Source organism: Gasterosteus aculeatus, chromosome 15, assembly GCF_964276395.1.
Source record: "Gasterosteus aculeatus chromosome 15, fGasAcu3.hap1.1, whole genome shotgun sequence".
In the NCBI taxonomy this organism is placed as follows: Eukaryota; Metazoa; Chordata; class Actinopteri; order Perciformes; family Gasterosteidae; genus Gasterosteus; species Gasterosteus aculeatus.
Genome location: NC_135703.1, coordinates 10,215,507 through 10,237,438, shown reverse-complemented (window position 1 = coordinate 10,237,438; position 21,932 = coordinate 10,215,507). Strand labels below are relative to the sequence as shown.

Below are 21,932 nucleotides of genomic sequence, written 5' to 3'. Positions count from 1 at the left end.
GTTTCTGTTCTAAATCAGCTTGAAATTTGATGATACAATATTCTTGCTTACTTGGTCCTGGATCATTCTAAGCGACAATAAAGAGGTCCTCCTAAATCCACCAAAAGCTCACAGACCAAAAGCATTGTGTGTCTTGAAAATGGGCGGACTGACCGACCTGATCACTTCACCCATGTGATGGTGCGAGAGCCTTAAGTGGTCCCAGAAGAGGGAAAGATTGCATGTCACTGCTTGTTTGAAGCCAATCTGTTTCTTCAGTCTAGTCAATACTGTAACAGCTGGACACACTGGAGGAGTGGGCTGCTGGATCAATATTGATGCCACTTAAAAACATGAGACTCGTGCAGGTGTAGTACACACTCGCCCACGAGAAACATACAAAGAATGAGCTTTTTTTTCTTTCTATGCTTTATGCTCACAAGGCTTAAAGGTGGTACAGACGCCAAGAAACAGCACGTTCGTCTGATCAAACACTACTATTACAGTAATCCTATGTATTCTCAACATAAATGGTATGAAAGGTCCACAAGGAAGTGGGTCACAGCAGATATTCTTCATCCACTCCTGTTTGTCTCCTGAAACTAGCCTCATTTACAGCAGGAGCTTAAGGTTGTATTTATACTCTGGAAGCAGAATAGATGCCTCTTTGCTTTTCCCTTCAGTTCAAAAATATCCCTTTGGATTTATTAATAAACACAACAAACGTCTTTTTACTAACCAAATGCAGAAAAGCTAAGCAATAAAAAAAAAGGTACATAAAAGTTATTACATCTTTGACCCACTTTCACAAGAAGAGGACGGACACCACAAATGCTAAAGTGAGCAAGGTGTGAATGACGATGATGAAGAAGATGATGATGATTCCTGCAAAGCTGACATTGCACTCCACAGGACCTCAAAGGCAAAGGAGGAAACGGGAGGCCCGATTTAGAGCGAGCAGCTGTTGTGTGCACGTTGCTTCGCTACACATCTGCCAAGTCACGGCGGACGGGTGAAGCTTGGGTGACTCCCCAAGCTTCACCCGTCCGTATCTGCCTCTTACTTACATCAAATTCAAATCTCACTGGCTATAAACTGACGTTTTCAACACACGCTGGACAATATGTGGTCGATGGCATGTTTTGCGGTGAGGTCTGACAGGCCGGCACTGCGGTCCTGAAACAGGACGGCCTCCTCCCGCCCTCCTTCGCTCATCGGTAATCTGCATCACACGTGCTGCTGACTCTGCGCCTGTCGGTGAGCTGTAGCTCCTGCTTGTCGGTGCCGTGTGTCAGAGCAGGCCGAGCTAAACAGTGTCAATAATCTGCCCAGGGTAATGCTTCACTGCATAAAATGAGGCAGGAGTTTTTTCCATGCTGCTGGTTGACATATTGTCTGCCCACAAGGGATAATTTGCTACTGTTTTTTTTTTAATTCTAGTGTTTAGAATTTTCCCTGTATGCTGCAACAGCTGGTACTGCCATTGTCGACCTGTGAAAATTGAACTTTAACAACCATTTGTTTTCATTGCCTAGTTTAGAAGTTGAAAAGATTAAAAAAAGCTTATTTTATTAATGCTTTTGTTTTTTAACACATGTTGATTTTAATATCATTAAAACAAAGTTTTGATGAACTGAAAACAGAATATTCTGAGGTTTTACCCAATAAATGACAATTGATTATCACAATTATTGTTGTTAATCAAATCATCGATTAATCCCCAAAACTAGCAACAGCGTACAGAGGTAATGAGCGGCAGCAGCATAAACACAGAAATTGCCAGCAGACACTTGACATCAATTACAGGCACAGCATTAAATCAGTAGTACCAGCAGCCTCGTGATGTTAGCTTACAGTTATTGACCGCCACCGAAGTTCTACCGAAACCCGAGCAAAGACATCACAAAAACGCTCTACTTCTGGTTTAAAGTAAACATTTATGAACAATAGACACACACTTATTTCACAAATCCAATGTAGGGCAACGCGATCAGACTGAAGCTTATGACATTTTACACGAGCAGCAGCTGCAAGCGTTTGAAGCAGTGTCATAGATGAGTTAGCAATTCAGCAGTGCAGCACCACAGCTGAGCTTAACAGTGAGCAGAGGTTCAACAGTTTAAATGAAGCACTTGATGGAAAAGGATTTTGTCACACTGCACCAGTGGATATACAATTTATGTTATGGTAGAGTAAGTAATAATAGCTTCACATTGCAATGGTTGAGGTAATACATGTAATTTCTATATACACTCATAGGAGATTGTATGGTTGGTATCAACGTATCAAGTCAGAGTGTCGTCAGAGTCAATGTCCTTTCATCAATGAATACGCTCGCAAAAGTTGAGTTGGGTTTTTGGTTTTGTCTTTATTCGTAAAGATACTTCTTTAAAATGCATCACCTATTTCAAATGAACGGTTTAGTTCGGAAGTCTTGTTTGACTAATGGTGATAAATGCATCACATATTAGTATATTAGACAGTGTGAAAACAATTTTGGAGCCTATTCTCCTGTAGCTCAACATCATTCCTCTGGATCCCAATTTCAGGAACACCTGAGGGAGGATGGTAATATCCCGCTGCAGTTATTCATCTTTAACTTTGGGCTGGAATCCAGTCCAGACTAATAGGACGCTCAGGAGACATTGTATTGTGTTAATGAGAAATAGAGGTGCAGTCACAATTCTTTCGCCTACTCACCTCTGGGTGTGACTTGTAATTACTCCTGTGGAGCTTTGGGATGGTTGACAGATTAAAAAAAGAGTTGCCCTGAGGCCAGTTGGAAAGCCGCTAAGGTAGAGGGCAGCCAGCGAGCTCTTGTGGAGTGAGACAGAGTCCCTGGCTGACAGGGACGGCACGGCACATTTAAAGGGGACATCTGCCGGATACATCTTTTGATTTGTTCTAAGATGCATGAAGAAATAACTACCTTGAGTTACCGTAGTTTACTCTGCATGTACAGGCATGAAAGTGTTGAGCTACGTTTTAATGAAAACTATTTTTTAGTTAAACCAGTTTTTTGTTTATTCCATAGTCATTGGTCACTTTGGCAGTTGAAGTTGTTCATTTTTCTTCCAACCACTCAAAGCGCTTTTACACTTCACATCATTATTTACCCCTTCACACCTGTTCACATGTGTCATAAACATTCATACACCTGCAGCCACAGCTACAGAAGCAATTTGGAGATTAACTGGTTTACCCAAGGCCATGCGGCCCAGCTGAGCCGGGGATCGAACTGCCGATCCTCTGATTGAAGGATGACCCTGCTCAGTCGTGCATGATGAATTTATATAATAGTGTTGTCATATCTCAAACTACCAGGCAGTAAATCAGCTTTACTTTAAAAAAACAATAAAACTATGTCAAAGTGTCTGTAATAATGATCCGACAATATGATATTTATTATAATTTATTATAAGTGATAGAGGCCATCCTCCTGTACAAGCAACATTTTATTTTTATTTTAGGATTAAGAAGTAGTACTACATCACAAAGAAGTAGTTTTATATTGTGCCATTGCCACCTTTAGTTAGTACACACACACACACATTCTACTGTATTGTGTGTGTTGTGCTCCGTGTGCTGGTTGGGTGAAGTCTTATCTTCCCACTTGCTGTGTCCTGCTGTAACTCATGTCCTTGTCGGGACATTTACAGTAGCAATTACTGACAATAAACAGCTTTCAATCAGTCCTTAATTCACACCTTTGGTCAACAATCAATGTGTACATTACACGCAAATTACACACTAACGATCAGATCTACTAATCAATAAACCACTCGGCAATAAAGCAAGCGGACGGAGGAGATGGCTCTTTGCACAAGGCTACTGCCCCCTCTGTTGGGGTGAAGATGCAATTTAACTGTGATCAAATAGCTTGCACGTAAAAGGTAAAACAAATATATTTTATTCCTGCAATCCCTATGAACCACTTTCCGAGCTTTAGAGACCATTAATCATTTCCATGTGACAATCGGTCAGCCAGGATGTGTGTGCGCTGAGGTTGAGGACAAAAGTAGACACTTTTAGCACCTCGGTGTTGCCAGAGCTGGGAAAGAAATTGGGAGAAGTGAACGATTAGAGGTGGGTTTTAAGAAGGAGCCAGAGAATGATTCACAGGAGTCGGCCAGAGTGACTAATGGTAGCAGAGACCAGCACTGGGGCTTTTATGAGGTACTTACCCCCTCCCCCACTGCAGCACTAAACGCAATAGATCATGTATTTCAGCACTGCTACTGTGCTTACTGCCTTTCTGCTTGTCAGATCGGCCCGCATCGTTAATTGGACGATTAAAATACTATGAAGACTTGGCATGGAGGGAGAGGATAACATAAAATCTACTTCATATCAAACAAGATTTTCAAAAGATGAAGCCGTTAAGAGAAGTTTTATGGTCGGGAATCCATTGAAAGCACCAAAACAAATGGGTCCGTTAACAACCATGTTAAGCACTACAGTCTGATGTCCTCTGGAGGAGAACATATCAGTGTTATCACAGCTTTGGAATCAAGGCTTTCGCTATGAAAGTCATCATTAAAAAGTTTAGTAGTTTGAACAATGGGCTACAAATGATGTACTGTTGAGCTGCACTATGGGAATGCCAGATTCCATCAGTTTTGGAAATTAAAAAAAAATAGAAGATACCTGAAGAGAAAACAAAACATATTACACTTGCTGGAAAATTTACTTTAAAAACACAAATAAAGAACTATAATCCAATTGTAGTGTTGTACTGAAGTGTATTTCTGAGTTAAAGGGTTCTACACTTTTTGCATTGCTCCACTGATGGGAAAATAAATATACAAACTTTATATTACGATTAGTGGTTTCACATTATCTGAATTGTTAGCAAACAAAGCATACTTTCTCACGAATGCTTCATAATACTATGCTCTCACAAAGACATCCGTGCATTCAATCACACATTCCTGAAGACTTAATATAATAGTAAAGAAATATGCATTATGTTTCAATGCTCACAATTGAAAAGAGGCAACTTTATTGTTAACTGTAATTTACTGATGTAGAAAAACAGTTGTGATGTTCCTCCTGGTGTTAAAAGAACCTTTTAAGAGAGAAAGTTGCAGGTTCATTTGTTGTAGGTTTTGCGTTGATACTTTTGTTGTTGTACAGTGTTTCCTGTGACTCAGGCCAGAATCAATGAGAGGGTTTGCATACTTCGATGCCTTAGATAGCTTGCCCTCTACTGGGGAAACCGGACAATCTCACCTGGCAATGAGATTAGTTGACTGAAAGGTGTTTTATTTTGGTCGATGCAAAAAAGGCACTCACAATAATATCAAATATTTGTATACATTTCTTTATTAAAACAATAAACATCCAAAGTGTTAGAGGAACAGAAGCACACTAAGAGTTAGGCAACTGGAACATTTCAGTATGACCTCATCGGCGTTGTGCTACAGTGCAACGTTATGAATTATAAAATTCAAGACAGGAAAATAATCAAATACATCTCGATTGAGAGAAAGCTCTTTTGCAAGTGAGGAAGCCAAAGTTACAGTCAATGTGAGAACGCTGACACCAAAAATAAACTATAGGACACACTGCTACTAGTATTCAGGATATTTTGTCATTTAATCAGTTTACATATTGCTATAATGACCAACCCAAGTTATACAAATAATTAGTTAATACTTCTGAATACTAAGTTGAAATACAGCTGAGAATCACTTAAAAACATCCCAGATCTGCAGACAGAAGTATGTGTTTTGCTTTTTACAATGCAAAGCACTTTACCGAATTTAACATAAAAATCCAACTTATCAGAGTTCTTCAAGAACACTCCAAAGAAAGTTGGCAACTGTTTTCCATTTGGTTTTGGTTGTTTATGAATTGTAGACAAATCTGACAGAGGAGTAGTATATTTCACGGCTGTTACATATTGTACATTATATCATAAGCAGTTTATGAAATATTATGTTAACATTTGACTAATACTGTTTTTATACATTTTTGAAACGATGGAAGGAAGGAGTGCAACGTCCAAGAGTGACGGAAACAACAAATTGAAAATAAAAAATTTAGGATTTATTGATGTTCAGGCCAAATCCAGTCGGTGAAACCCGTGAGAGGGTCGGCTAATCATAAATTAGACTGCATAATCACTGCAGTGCTCATAAATAACTAACAACAAATATTTACCAATGAAACAAGCCGTTCCTTGTCATGGATTGATTGCTGATACTGACTTCTCAACACGTGTACACGCACATAAATGTTTTTAGAAAAGCACGAAACATTCTGCCGCCTGTCTGCAGTACCGCTGGTTACCTGGTTACCTTCCTCTCCCCAACTCCTCCTCCTCCTATTCAGAGGGAGCACCAGAATTCAACAATCCAAAACATTAAAATGTTAATATTGTAACCGAAAAGAAATCATATTAACTCTTTAAAAAAATAGTCAAATATGGAATCCTTCTCCTGTACAGCAACTTGCGTTTGGCGAACCCCGCCCGCGCCTCCTCCACCGCCTTCAGTTGGACTCGGAGGTGGTCTAACATTTGTGCTTCATGGCAAGCTGGAGAGGGATTGGGAGGGGGGATAATACAAAGAGAATTTTGAGTCACCTCGCCAGCTAACAACACAAAGTACAATACATGCAGTAGCGAGCGCGGTGAGTGAACGGAGGTTCGCCACAGATTGAATTAGATATTTCAGCAATGCTAAAGGAGAAAAAGCTGTTACGGAGAGTTTATTACACAGGTTTTGGAATGCAGCCAGGTGTCATGGTGTTTTTTTTTCTTCCATTCAGGCAATGTCAAGGCAGCTTCCTTTGTCTCATTAACAGGGTTGTTAATGGGCTCAGCTGGAAGCTCGTTAGAGAGACGCCCGGCCCACCAATCTAATACAAAGCCAGGGGGTCTGCAGATGGGAGGATGGGGCACATTGGCAGAAACCTGCAGGCACGCAGACTACGGAGTACGGAGTCTGCTGCTGCAGGAGAGGACAACTGAATTCCAAAGATTGAACAAGTGGGGGCAGCAGAGCGGCACGCAGAAATGACGAGCACGTTTCAAAGCAAAGCAGCCAAACTGCGTGCTGACACCAAGCGAGGCGCAGAGATGGATTTGCAGGAGGGGACTAAGAGAAAAAGAGTCAAAGTTATTGATTTTAAGCTACACATGCAGATGTCTTGATTCGTGTCAACGTTAAAGCAAACCTCAGACAAAAATGTAATCGATCAGATTTGGTGAGGCCACAAGCAGCCTTCAACAGACGTGTAAAATGATGAGAATGTGTAATATTGTGCAAGACGAATGATAATGGTGACGCAGAAAACATCTGAAAGCTAATGACAGCCAATGAAATGAGAAACGCCAGCACGTCTTCACGGGGGTCCTACGGTGGTGAAAACAAAAACCAATAAAAATGTGCATCACTTTGTTGGAACAATGCAAATAAAGTTGTTCAATAAAATAATAACAATTTTTTTAAAGAATAGTTTCTTGTCCCCCAGCCCCTTGCGCCCCACAGTCAAGCTATCAACAAGCAGCAGGGTTAAACTAAACGAATCCTACACTATGTGCTATTCATGTTATATGCTGTGTGCTATTGGATGGACAGATATGATCGCAATCAGGTGAGCTCGTTAAAAAGCAATCCATTTTTTTTTTGTTGAAAAAAAAAATAAACATTATGCTAATGGCCTCATTAAAGAGCATGCAATTAGTTTTGCTGACAAATGACAATATAAGAGGATGGATGTGGGAGGAGGGAACACACTACTGAAGTTAAGACTGAAAAAAGACTATTATCTACACAGAGCAGAGAGCCCCGCTGCTGAGAGGCAGATGTCGTTAAGAAACCCCTGCAAATATCTTCATGTTTCGGTAAGATGCTTAATCTTTGGGCTGAGCCAATAAGGAATACAAGGAGACATATATTGCCTCACCTTCTGTGCAGTAACAGAGAACTGTTCAGCACTGTTCATCATGTCTGCAGTCCTCTCCTCAGCCCGACCCAATCGCTCCCCGCGTTCGTTGAGAGCCTGGCTGGCCTTCTGCACAGCACTCGTCACACTGTCAGCAGCCGAGTGTAGTATGCTGTTACCTGCAGATATGGGTTGGGGGTTGGGGGGGGGGGGGGGGGGAGGAGTAGAGATGGAGCCAGGACACGTTAAGAAGAAAAGACAAAAGTGCGACACGAAGGGGAAAGAAAAGACAAATGGGGAAAGAATTGTGATTCCTTCGACAACGGAGGTTAGGAGACCTGTATGAACGAATGTACCTGTGACGTTAGGACCAGTTAATGGCTTCCACCAGGGGCAACAGGAAGGTGGCTAATGAATTTCCTCTGAAGTTGATCTACTTCAAGTAAAGTTCAAGTGAAATTAACCTTTTGAACATGCCACAGCAGCACCAGATTTAATAAAGCACGTCATCGTATTCCTCTCCCCTCCCTGTGGTGCAATAAAGAGATGCTACGTTCTTGGCTGCAGCCCCTGGGATCCATAGTGGATATACATTAAGATAGAGAACACATCTTCCGATAACTGAGGCAGCAGCCCTGCGGATGTTTCCTTATGAGCTATGCTAGCAAGGGGCCTCAGAACAGTATTGTTCCTGCTGCTTTCGCTTTGTTGGCAATAAGGAGGATTTCAATCTGCGGAGGAAAGGTCCTGATGTGCCATTTTTTACACAGCACTAAAGCGGCGTCACTGAGTTCCCAGCGTTTAAATAGAAACAAAGGAAATCACCAGGGGCACAATATTGTTCCTTTTGTAATATATAATAACATTAGGGTACCATCTGCAGCACAGCCAAATACCAGACTACACTGTCAACTATAACACGGGAACGGGTGAAAAATAATAAAGAAAAACACAACAAACACCCTGTGGAAAATACGCTGGATTTCGGGTCTATAACCTTGAAAATACCGTAAATGAGTTTGTGGAGAAGGAACAGACCGAGCAAAGACTGACAAGTACTGATGCATTAAGACTTGACGCGCCAGATTCAATCTCCTCCCACAGGAAATTGCAATATAGTGAGTGTGTGTGTCCCGTGGCATCAAAGCAGGTGAGCTGAGCGACAGATCATTCGGACTGCTGTCTGCACTGCAGTGGCTGATATGACGGCCCCAAAGCAGCTAGTGTTCATTCCAAAGAAGTTCATGGAGAGACACACCTGTGCCGAGAACACACAAAGGGATGTATACATGTTCTTCCCCACAGCAATGCATGCGAAAGGGAAAACATGTGCATACACGAGGGCTTCCCTTGGGCCAGTTTTGAAAAATGACTAAAAATTAACTATAGATTGCAGAACACATTGCACACGACAAACATTCTGGCATGTGATGAAATAAGCGTCACACGTGTTAGGATCCTTCTATCCTTGTGTAGTAGCACATAGGAACTTTATAGTTTACAACTACTAATGTAATATTTACTTCATGGGAATTCTGTTTTCTGCAAAGGTTAAAAAAAACAAATTCCTGCTCCGCTTCCATTTGAAAAATTAAGTTACTGATATTAAATATTACATACATATTCATGCAGGAGTTAACTTTCTTTTGTGTTATGACACTGATGACTGGTGCTTCTACAAGTGGCTTTTTGAGGTGATTTTGGTCAACTTCCGTTTACTGGTAACGTGTGATCTTTCAACAATGCGCAAGGAATTTAGTTTTTATATCCCATAATATCATATCAGGCCAGGGTTCCTTTAACAATGGAGACTGAATAAAAACAAAATATTTCAGAGCTGCAGTGGGGTGATAATAAGAAGGAACATGTCAGCTCCACTGTACAAGATCACGTATTCGGTACAGATTAGATTGGATAACTTCAAGAACAAACACCTACACAAAACTAAAAAGATGCATTCAAAGGACGCGCGACATGTTTCAGTGATTTTATTGCGCTCACTGGGGAGGAAAACAAGATCCCCGTAGCACTGTTGCTAGATAATGCTTTTGGGTATAATGTGGGGGTGTTTGAAGAGAGGGAGTGTCTTCAAGAGATTTCCTAAGTATTAGCGATCCCTTATCTGCACTTCAAAAAAGTTCCATCAATAATTCTCCTTATTACCCGGATTTAACCAGCAGGATTTTCCTTTTCATCTAAAGAAAGGTATAAAGCATTCTGCTTAGACTCTTCAGTAAGTCATCCCAAATCTTCTCATAGCTGCCCCTACCCTCGAAAGCCTCTCCACCTCTGAAAGTTCCAAAGTTTCTGCACGGACAATGATTCGATTTTACTGTAAAAGCAATACAAAATCAGCTTTAAACAGCAGGGAAAAGAGTGTTTAAAAAATCTGATCGATACAGTCAACTGCTTTAGAGAAAGAGAAATATATATATTATGTAATTATATATTACATATATATATATATATATATATGGTTGTTTTAAAAGTAAATCAACCATATATATATATTAATAAATTAAAAGTGATTGTGTTGAATGTGGCTGTTTTAATCTGTTTGAATATCATGTATCAAAAGTGATACGGTGGCTGCCGCAAAAACTGCTGGCGTTTTCACAAATGGACAAGAGAAGCATAGTGAAACTGTTGGAAAGGTTCAACCAGAAAAGATATCCATATTCTTCCTGCACTTGGTCCACATACAAATAACTGTGGCTTTCAATGGTCACTCCCAAAAAACTGTCCCTGTCACAAATGTTTAGGCAATAGATTTATACAAATAAATACAAAAAGCATAAACAAACAGCGCAGGCCTCAATATATCATCTTATTTTAATGCCCACAATGTTGCTCCTTCCTTCGCTCACTCTTCCCAGCATCCAGGACTTTGATTCGCTTGACATCATCCTTGACCTAGATAACAGCCAATGCTCCATCACTCAATAGTTAATGTGAAACGTGTCATCCAGTGCTGAGGTTTGGGACAAATGATCCCATTATAAATAGTCATTAAGCCATTAATATGCACGTGTAGGGTTTGCTCTGCTCTTCTTGAACTGTATTTGATTAACTTTTAATTTACATATGTATGTGTCCAACGGGCATTGTTTTCCTTTGTCGTGAAGCAGATGTGTGCCCTGAACCTCTCGTTCACCTAAAGAGAGAGAGCCATCACTCAGCCATGACATGTTTTTATGAGGTGAAAGGCTTGACCTCGCTCGCTCAGTTGGCCTTTAGTTTAGTCCCTGTGATATTAGTTCAAAAGCAGAACAAACACGGACCATCCAGCGCTGAACGTACAAGGGAGTCACGCTCACACTGACAGAAAAATAGCTAATAGGTATTCATGAACAGCCTTCTCACCAGCTTTAATCAGCAGATTAATGTCAACAGCACATTTTGCATTAAACGACCATCATTTCCATCATAATCTTGTCTAAGATTAAATGTTAATGTGTGAAATGATATACAGAAGTACGGAATGCTGAGAAAACCATTAGTGAAGAAGCACTCAGTCATTGCACTGCGCTCGGGTGTCAAAATGTGATTTACCCCTGCGAAGCATTACTCATTTCCTCGGCAAAAGCCGGCTGACAGCGAGAGCGAACATAACTCACGCTAACCTTTGGACGCAAACTTAAAACCCCGTTCAGCATGTAGTCGACCCCCACAGTGAAAACACGAGCCAGGGAGCGAGTTGACCTCGAGCTCAGCGGGAGCTTGCGGTGGCGAGCGGAGAACCAAGCGCACAGCCCTCAATTTGTGAGGCTTCCTGTGGAAATGTACTAATTATTGTATTTTAGTGTGGCTTCTATTGGGACACATCACGTGTTAGAAAACTATACACTCATTTAAAAAAAGGAGAAACTACAAGTTTCTTGATTTCTGGAGGAATTTTAAGATGTTAGTAAGTTTGTGAATTTAGTCCACGTAGTTTGCGTACTGTACTCGGCTGGCTTACCTCGTCTTAGCAGATGACCGTGGTGTGCAACAAATTCTTTCCATATTCTGTTCAAATAGACCTTGCAACGGAAAATGACTGAATCTACAGCTCGGTGTTCTGTGATGAGAAAGTATCAAACGTCACAGTCAGCTTTCATGTTGAAAACAGGTTTTGAAATTAGCCAAAGGGGGGGTTATCGTTTTTTGTGGTTATTAAATCATTAAGAGGTTCAGTTGTAAATGCCATGCAAGAAAAGAACAGAGAAACTAGTAACTGTTTGATGAGTCATCCATCAACTGACCGCTGACCTTCTTAAGAATGAAACATAAGCAACTGGCTGAAATGTTTGTCGAAGGCTGAGAGTTTAAAAGCATCCGGTTTGCTATCAGACTTATTTGTTCAGAGTCAGGTAAGTGGGAGGTATGCAATAATACGTCTAAAACTCTAGAATCAGTTCAGTCTACATTTGTGGATGATGCCATCCCAGAGGATCCTGCAGCCGGAGTCTCCCACAGTCATGGTCCCACACCTGAGCAGCGTCATGATCTTTGTTTTGCACTGGTGTGAGACTTAAACTGCGGTGGACAGAGTTGGCATCTTTTTTTCTGTTGCTCCAGTCTCAATGTGCGTCATAGACGACATCCTCTAACCCTGAGCCAGAAGGTCACGGCCGCATCATTAGCTAGTTGGACTGGCAGCATGGCGTCATTACATCTTGATCAAAAGCGGTTTGCGGATGTCTCTCCAAAAAAAAGTGTATTCCAAGACAGGACGGGTTGTTTTTGTGCGAGCCCTTTTATCACAGGCAGCGGTATGTGAATCCTAATCATCCACGAGACCAATGCTTCATCTGTAACTAGATGTACTGGAGGTGTGTGGTCGATTGTCTCCTCCTCTAAAGACCCCTGTCCTCTTCAGTGCTGTCAGGGACTCTTTCCACCTACACATACTGAGACTATAATACGCACCAGGGTTTGGTTTAAGCGTGTTAAACAGAGATACAGTATTCAGAGTAGGAGGGAGGTCGGGGCAACACGTTAGAGAGATCGACAGCTGTGTCATCAATGAGCAGATGGTGGGTTCTCACACACATTGAGCCAGAAAGGTGCAGAGGATCAGAGTTAAAAGTATTGAAAAGTACTTTCTTTGCTTCGTGAATGAAAGTTCTCAAAGGGAAACTTCACCAATTACAAGCAAACCATTTTAACTACAGGAATATGTGTTTTGTAATCGATTCACATATATGTGAGGCAGACCGATCAGCGTGTGTTCACATATGAGCTGGGCTTCACTTGAATACTGACTTCAAAGAGGAAAGTTAGTGTTACGGCTTTTAGTGTCGTATGTTATTTTGAAGGGTGATAAACCAATTGAAAATAAGAGTCTCACGCTTAAGCCACACAATTAAATCAACATCAAATAAATGAAAGGAACATTATAATTTAGTGGTCGTATCGACCTTCTGCGTGCTTTAAACCAGTTGAAGTGCGCCAGCTGCTTTGAGTCACAGCCGACTCATTTTGTTGGCCGTCTCCATCGACCTCACTTCGGCAAAGCACCCAACAGATGCTGTGTACGAGGATTAAGCATGCATTTTCATACACACCAGGTGCTGGTTGTCACCATGCATAATCAGATTCAAACTGGCTTACGGCACAGTATGGCAGCGGCCGCGTGGTGTTTGCCGAGCAGCATCAGCATTAACCAGGACAGTTAGCGGTGTCCATTTGGACCGTCTTACCCCCCAGCAGTTTGGACTGGCAGTTGACAAACTCCGGCTTCCTCGCTGCGCTGTAGCGCTGGCAGGTGTGGTGGAGAATCTGAATGAAGATGCATTTCTCTCCCGCCGAACCAGCAACCCACTGGTCAAAGGCATTCTCGAACATTAGGTCAAACTCTGGGCAGTCCTTGAAACAGCGATAGAGAGAGACGTGAGCGAAGTGAATATGTGAGCTCAGGAAAGAGAAACATCTAAACTAACAAGGAAGGTAGTGGCAACGGGGTTTTAAATAGTTGGATAAAAGAAATGGTTGTAGGGGGTCGGGGAATTACATACTTTGTTCGGGTTAATGCCGTTGACCTGTCTTAGCTCGTCGATTGTCCACTGTGACCGTTTCACAAAGGCAGAAGATCCTTGGAACTGCTTCACCTTGGTGATGGATACATGAGAGGGTTTCTTGTTTGTCACTGTTGGAACAAGAACAATAAAACACACCAGATAAGATTTAACTGAAACGTTGTGTAATGTGCAGCCTTGATGTCTATTGTGTAGTTGGACAAGTCTTGATTAAGGTTAATGGACAGTTCAGGTCACATGAGGAGGAACATTCAAGTCAAGCAAAAGTGCGAAGACCTTCTGTGGGCGGCAGAAACAAAGGCAGGCTTTGAGAGTAGACGTTTCCCTTTTGAAGCCAATAGCAACAAAGACAATGGTAACATTTCCTACGAAGCCTAACCCTTAACAGACTCTCTAAACATGGATCTGGCTCTAACATTTACCCCGTCAAATTGCGCGGAATAATCATTCATACAAAATATTACATGAAGAGTTTCTCTTCTATTGTTACAGCCAAAGCACAACTTGCTGAGTGTGTTTACACTCTGCAGGACACAACCTGTCTCCTCTTCTACTGCTGAGTCACTAACATGCTGCACTGCGACCAAGAATGGACGTATGAACAAGTCACAGGAGACAAATGGACTTAATGATACAGGCTAAACATGTTTTAATAACTAACAGAGGCGCCTGGGACCTTTCTACCTTTAATGAGATAATTGTGTCCCTTGCCGCACTAATCTCAACACTGCAGTACTTTCCGTTTTATTCCCATTGACATCAGTGTTTGACTCTTAACATACAGAGATGTCCATGTTTACAGATCATTGAAGCACATAGTTCTACTGTGTGCTGGATGGGTGTGTGGCTGGATACCGACCCCCTTTTTATTATCTTTTTACAAGCTTTTGTGTTGCTTTTTTAACCCTGGCAGCAAACCCCTGCTTCCGCTTTCCCATTGTGTCATCTCAGAAACATCGATGTGTTTGGAAAATGTTCCCCTTCGGTCAGTCTTTAGTCTGCTTCTCATCTCCGAAAAAAACAAAAGCCTCCTTGCTGGTTTGCGTGTGACATTTTGTCTTTTTTTTAAAGCTCCAACACATCTTATTTTTCGGCAAAACGATTTTGAAAATATAGGTTGGGCTGAATGTTACATCAGCCGATTCATTCACGAAGACACGTCTCTCAGAGGGATGTTTTGATGGGGTTCTTTGTATCCATTTAGACAGCTGCTGTTAACAGCTGGTGTTGCAAGGTGGAACAGGCAGATGGATATAAAAAAGGGTGGCAGTTATTTCTTTCTAATCTTTTCTTGAGAATATATTTTACTCAAGCAGAGTGTCAGAACCATGACAAATAGACAGACTGATCAGATCTCTCTAGTCACACAGAGCGCTAACCAAGGATATGAAAAACACAACACTTCATGAAGGGTAGAGAGATGTAATGAACCGGCGTGTCGAAGAGTAGGAGTCTTGAAACTAACGACCAATTCTCAGCAAGAAAAATACGTCTCTGATCTACATTTGTGGCAAATGATATAGTATATCAGTGAAACACTACTACTTAAAGTCGAGAGAGGTTTTCATTGCAGGCACTTGATAAGTGGAGGACTGGTAGCATATAAATGTACGACTATGAATTCAACTAGAAAAATACCAGAAACTTCAAACACTATAGGGCTGCAAAAAATTATTATTTTCATATCATTTTACAATTTTAATTCCTGAGTTAACACTGTTTTTTTCCATAAAATGTCAAACCGTCCAACGCGAGCACTCAGAGACCAAGTTTATGAGCTCCAATGCCCTTTTTTTGTCTAATAAACAAAACGGATGGGCTGTCCGGATTGGGCAGGATTTACGGATCACTTGGCAGGTGACACAGGTCGTTTTTCCTGTTCTCGTGTAGCGTTAATGTGCTGGTCCATTATATAGTAATGTAATATTGGTTCAGTGCATAGGCAGCCAGAATACTAGTATCAGTAGTAAAACAAACATACAAGTACAGGATATAATTAGATTTTAGAAGCTCCAACCAATGAATGTTGGCCTTTTTTGTCAAATAAATGACTGATGACAAACTGTTTGCCAACAGCAATATGAACTGTGACGTAAAGCAGATCAATCAGCCACTGTAGAGGAATAAAAATATTACGACCTGCATACTAAAAATACAAAGACAGTAGATTTACTGTAGCAGCCACTCAGTCAAAGGTCAACCGAGCTGACATATCACACGCTTTGCGAGCTGTGTCTGCTAGAATAATCACAGTCACTCCAGGATCCGAATAGCAAATAACAAAGGCACTCTTAATTATCCGTTACTCACATGGGGAGGAAAATGTATGTTGCTATCTGGTACTGCCATTTGGTGTGTATGTGTGTGTGTGAGGGGGGGGTTCTTCCACTGAGACCCGACTGCTGAAAGGCATTAATGAAAATGGGAGAGACGAGGCCACAGGTCTCTAAATCTTCAACACATCAACACATAGGACTTAATCGCACTGCAAGACACCTGTGTGCCTCTCAGATCCTGTTAATATTCAGTTGTTGATCCCACCTTGTCGGAGTTGCTCCTCTGCATATTAAACTGAAGCTTGAAAGAGACGGCTTTATTGGAAGAGGAATCAAGGAGACTGTAAGAAACTGACATCAAACCAAAAGTTTCTGACATTATAAATTCAACTAGCTAGTGATACGAGTGTGAAGGAAAATGAATTTAGAAATCTGAGGAAAACTAATGACGGAGGCAAGCAGGAATACAACTACTGATGAGAAAAATTGTTTTATGTAATTAGACATGCTGATATTCTACTATCAGTATTGCAGTAAAGGAGCTTTTGTAATTTTGTTCAGCTAAACTACTGTAAAATCACTCTACTTCCTGACCGCCACTCCTCCATGCGAAATTGGAATATAAGCGGTCATTATGGACTGAGGCTCGCAGCTTTATCTCCTGTACAGTGAAAAAGATCCCATCCCTGTACGTGCACTGAAGTGGAGCAAATATGAAACAAATGCAACACGCCCTCCTGACTCGTTTCATTTTTATAAAGCAGACATAATAATCACAAACAACAATGTGAAAGCATAATAAACTTTATCAGAATGAGTAAAAAAACAACATTATATTTCTAAAAACAATGAAAGCCCAAAGCCATTGAGAGGCTGCCAAAGCCATTGTTCCACTGTGAGCTGTCAGAGAACGGCCCTGGTAGGAGTTCCTGCCCGGTTCCTGCGATCAGCCCCTTGTTGCACTTGGCTGTGCGGCCTCAAAGAGAACTCCTACAGTGTAGTCAAAGACTGCAGATATCACACCGGAAAGCCTTTTTGGATCAGCAGGAAATATTATCATAGTTTACGGTTGATCGGGAAATGGGAGAGCCAGGAGGAGTTCTGCAAAAAGCAGTAATGGCAAATGTGAGTGTGAGAAGTGTGCAGGCTGTGGATTATAAATGCATACAGCATTTATGGAAATGTTTAATATGGTGCAGTACTATGGAAACAAATGTAATCTGGTACAACTATGATGAGTACGCTTGAGCTCTGGGATTAATGCAGAAACATTGGAGCGTGTCAACAATCCCATTAAAAGCCAACGCAATGAAGAAGGACCACCATCTAGTTCATAATATTAATAACTTTCTTTCACTGATATAATATAATTTCCTTCGACAACACTGACGCTTATCAAAAATGTCCATCCACAAGCCAAAAATATGATAAACATCAGCATTTCGGGCCATCCGGGAGCAGAAATGAAAATCCCAAACCAGGGAATAACAAAAGATCACATGAGATCTGGAAGATAACGTGTGACTGTTCAGTGGGAGGCACGGCGCTGCCCACGGAAAGAAATCGTATTTCAACACCCAGCAAGAAAATAACATGCACAAAAAGTGCTCACTACACACGACGCACAGCTTACACGTCGAGCCATCGTTAGCTGACATTTGTAAAATCATGGAATATCTTTATTATTATTCTTGCCAGTAAAGCAGTCATGGCAAAATAAAGCCTTGAAAGCTGCTTCTCAAAACTTTTAATTATTCCTGTGTGTCAGAACAAATAGTGAAATAAATTATGCAAACTTCCTTAACAGATGTGTACGTATATTATTATTTCTGATTGAAGTTGTCCCTGTTATTTAAGCTTAAAAGATGAAGGCACTTCTTTAAAGAAGCATTCATCTCAAGCAGGTGGGCTGAGGACTCCCTGGAAATATAATCCACCCTCAGTTAGCCATCAGTCGGCTCGGCGGTGCTTTGACAGTGAGGTTTCCATGGCGATCTCATTTACATGGCACAAAAGACACCTGAGAAGAGGAGTCTGGCACCTGGCCTAGTTCATACATGAACAGCGAGTTAGGACATTTCATATGCAATTTTGACTCTACACTGAATCCTAATTACAAAGAACTCAAAGTCCTTTGGAAATCATTAAGACAGCAGGAAATGCTAATGGCTAATTAATGCTTTTTTTGGGCTCGGACAAGAGCCAGATATGAATTAAAAGAGATCGATGATATGTGTATGGATCACCCTTATGCAGTACATGACGATTCCAAAAAGTTGAAGAAATATATTAAATGAGTTCAAGATTTAGGAAAAGCCTCAGCAGAATACGTTCATCCTTGAGTAACTAAGGAGGCATTAAATTAGTAAAAATTACATTAAGGTAGAAGCAGATTGGGGGTTTCAACTACACAGGTTTGAACCTCTTTAAACCACATCACATTACTGCCTACTTCATAAACTCATCTCTGAGAAATAAACTAAATCTGAAATGACATCCTGCTATGTGGAATAGAGAATGGTTTTGCAGCGAGGACACTGGAAAATATTCAACCGGTTTGCTTTACTGGTTGAACTTTGCGGCTTGTTGCTGTATTAGAGCTCTTGTAGAGTCTGTTTAGCCATTTTCCCTGTCTGGCTCTATGATTACAGGTCTATTTCAGAGCTGCCTGCACTGTGCTTGAGCTGGAACACATTGTTATCTTCAGAAAGAAGCTGTCGCCGGAGTGAACCATGCACTGGCTAGACGTGCAACAACCTCCCCCGGCACAAAGGCCTCTACAGTCTATTCATGCGTCCGAAAACAGTGACTTCTGTGTACAAGTTTTCCTCAGATAGGATGGAGCCTTTTCAGTGGCAAGGCACTAACAGTGCATGGTGAATAATAGCTGTAGAATAGAGATCAGCGTTGTACTCCAACAGCAGATACAGACACTAGTAGCTCACAACAACACTAAGAATGGAGCCGGGCACACACTTTGTTCAGTCAGATGTGCTGTTAAACAAAGTTTAAATATGATTTATATTTACTTTTAGTTCAAATAAATCCTAACTGGCTAAGATTTACTATTCCATGGAAAGCATTTTTAGTCAGTGAGCAGCGTAAAATCACAATCCAATTTTAACCACGATCAAAATTGCAGTGATCCTTGAAATTATTAAGTTTCAAATATTGTTAATAGTATAATAACTGGAATATTTAGCCAATTCAGCGGTTTCGCACAGCGGGCAGACAGCTCAGCGAGCTGCTGCAAGGAAAGGTTCATACTTTTTGTGTGTTATGCCACAGAGCCACAGCGTTTTTTAATTTAGTGACTAACCACCCCTAGAAATAATAATCATGCCCCGCTGCTAATAGATGTAATCCTTCACAGTCGGAATATCATGAAATACAGCTAATGGCTTTTATAACCAGTAAAAGAACCAGGATACGGCAGGGAATGTCACTTTCATGTTAAATAAAAGAGGATTTGCCTGTTTTTTATATGACTCTGTGTTTTTATAACTTTTAAAACCATGTTCAGAATATAACTTCTTGAAAGTCCTTGCTTTCATCTGACATCTCTTAAACAGTGAGAATTCAAAACTCAAATGAGCTTTTTTAAACATAGTTGCCTTTTGCCTCCAGTCACATCTGTTATCCATCCAATTAAAACACTCACCCCCACGACAACCAGTTAAAAGGATTCTGGAGGCTTGACGAATCAAGTGTGGCAGCCTCCCCAAAGAAAAGCTCACATTTGATGTATCAAAGCTTCTTTAATTGAAGTTGTGTTCAATTAAAAGCAAATCAGAAATGTATTTTATAAGCATGTGACTGGCTAAACATAACATGTCAGTTACCTGAGTGCAACACAACAAGGGTCACTCCAAATGGAATAACCTTTCATGATTGAGCCAAAACACTAGGATAGTCACTAGGATAGTTTCATGCTGACAAAAGTGGTAGCGCACAGTGTAGAAATGACATTTATTGTTCTCTAAACATCTTATACTTCAATGTGATCGCAGCTCTTTAGTTTCTCCTTTTGGATGAGTTTCACTAAACCTGATTAATCTTGATTAAGATATAAAGTGCAGTGTGACATGGGGTCACAGCAGCAGGTCGGGGTGATGTGATGCCGCGTTGACAGCTTATGATACTCAATAAAAGAGAGCTGCAGATTACAAAAAAGGAAAGAAATGAGGCTAATGTGCGAGATAAGACGGGAGGAATGGAAGCCATTAAGGAAACTGGGGCAGAGAATGCTGAGCTGCTGAACTATTTCACATAGACAAATAATGACTAAATCAAATACAATTATATTTGCTGTCTTATAGCAAGTGATAGATGATTTCATACTATCATTTAATCACAAAGGCCCTCAAGCAATACGTCTTAGAACTTTCTTAAAGAGAAACCAAGGAAAACATGCAGGAGGTAAAGAACCCAATCAAACCTCCCACTGTTTGTGCCCCTCCCATCTGGCAGGAGGCCGAGGTCCATCAGGACCAAGACTTCTGGCGAGGAAGATTGATGACCGCCACAAACTTTCTTCCCGTCAGCAGTCAGATCCCGAGTCCCCCAGTGACTGACTGTGTCATCCCAGCGGTCACTCCCTTCACACTCCACATGCACTTATCACTTTTTGTTCGCTGGTGCACTTTATTTTTTAACTTTTATCCCTTTATTTTTAAACTAACAAATCTAATACCTCATATACTAACCCATAGCATTATATTTTCTTTCATTGATCCTGCATGTCATCGGTCTTCTTGTTCATTGTCTGTCTGCTGTTATGCACCAATCGGCAAGTCAAATTCCTTATATGTCTGACATCCTTTGGTAGTAAATGTTTCCTGATTCCTGAGGCAGCTCATTGCGTTTCTCCTTCTCATCTTGCCTTCTGCTCCTGTGCACATCTGAGGGAGAAACACAAGTTCTCTTGTGAGGCCTTTAATCCGCATTGTGACCCTGTGAGCTCGTCCATCGCCCGGTGCTCTGTGGAACGCTTAATAACCCGCCTATTGAAGCCAGGCCTCGTTCCACATAGTAGACATTCCTCTGAAGCCATAGCCCACGGACACTAGGGGGGGGGACCTGAGGCTTCTCCCCTGTTCTGATGCCAAAGAGAGGACTTCCCATCAGCCTTTTCACGGCTCCCCACTGGAACCGGACCCGATTGGGTTTCAGCAGGACTCTGCCAGGCTCAAACTAAAATTGACATAATCTCACAAATATTTGGTCAATTGGCTTGCATGTATTTATCGGTGGAACAAGAAACGAAATACACAAGAAAAGGCACATAAGTACATTTTTGAAAGATAACGTGTGGATTTTTGCGTGAGAGAGACAAAAGAGGCCGTGTCATTCTTCCGTAGTGCATTTTCTCAAACCGGTGAGAAAAGGGACAAAACGCACACAAATCCGGCTGCATGTGCCAAAACTCTGGTGAGTGCTAATACACAAAGACCTCATTGCAACCGTATCTGGATGTAATCATAGTATCCGACGGAATTTGAAACAGTCCAAGCAAAGCCCATTCACTGACCTCTTAAAGATGACCGAAACCTGGAAAAGAAATCCTCAAAAACAAACCTGTGTCACATAGCGTTAGAAAGAAATGGTTAATGATGCCCCCGTTTGTGGTAACAAGACACAGAGTGCTCTTTGATCACTAAGATGAGGTCAAATGTGTTAAAGCAGAAGCCTGTCGTACTTTAATCTTGTAGCATAACTTTACGGAAAATTTGCAAATGTGCATTATGTTATTGTTCCTTTTGAA

The 21,932-nt window shown here is 41.2% G+C and overlaps 1 protein-coding gene across 2 annotated transcripts in view; it reads right to left on the bottom strand.

The window, feature by feature from the left end:
* Positions 1 to 5,281: 5,281 nt before the first annotated feature.
* stxbp6 (syntaxin binding protein 6 (amisyn)) overlaps positions 5,282 to 21,932 on the bottom strand; it is a 41,717-nt gene continuing 25,066 nt past the window's right edge. Inside the window, exons 3-7 of one of the 2 annotated variants that reach the window (XM_040199905.2) lie at positions 13,872 to 14,002; positions 13,557 to 13,722; positions 11,834 to 11,932; positions 7,894 to 8,051; positions 5,282 to 6,519 (exon numbers count right to left, since the gene is read on the bottom strand). In XM_040199905.2, the coding sequence (XP_040055839.1) occupies positions 6,496 to 6,519; positions 7,894 to 8,051; positions 11,834 to 11,932; positions 13,557 to 13,722; positions 13,872 to 14,002 (578 nt within the window). In that variant the 3' untranslated portion in view covers positions 5,282 to 6,495. The remainder of the gene's footprint in view (positions 6,520 to 7,893; positions 8,052 to 11,833; positions 11,933 to 13,556; positions 13,723 to 13,871; positions 14,003 to 21,932) is intronic. The other variant, XM_040199906.2, reaches the window with a different exon arrangement.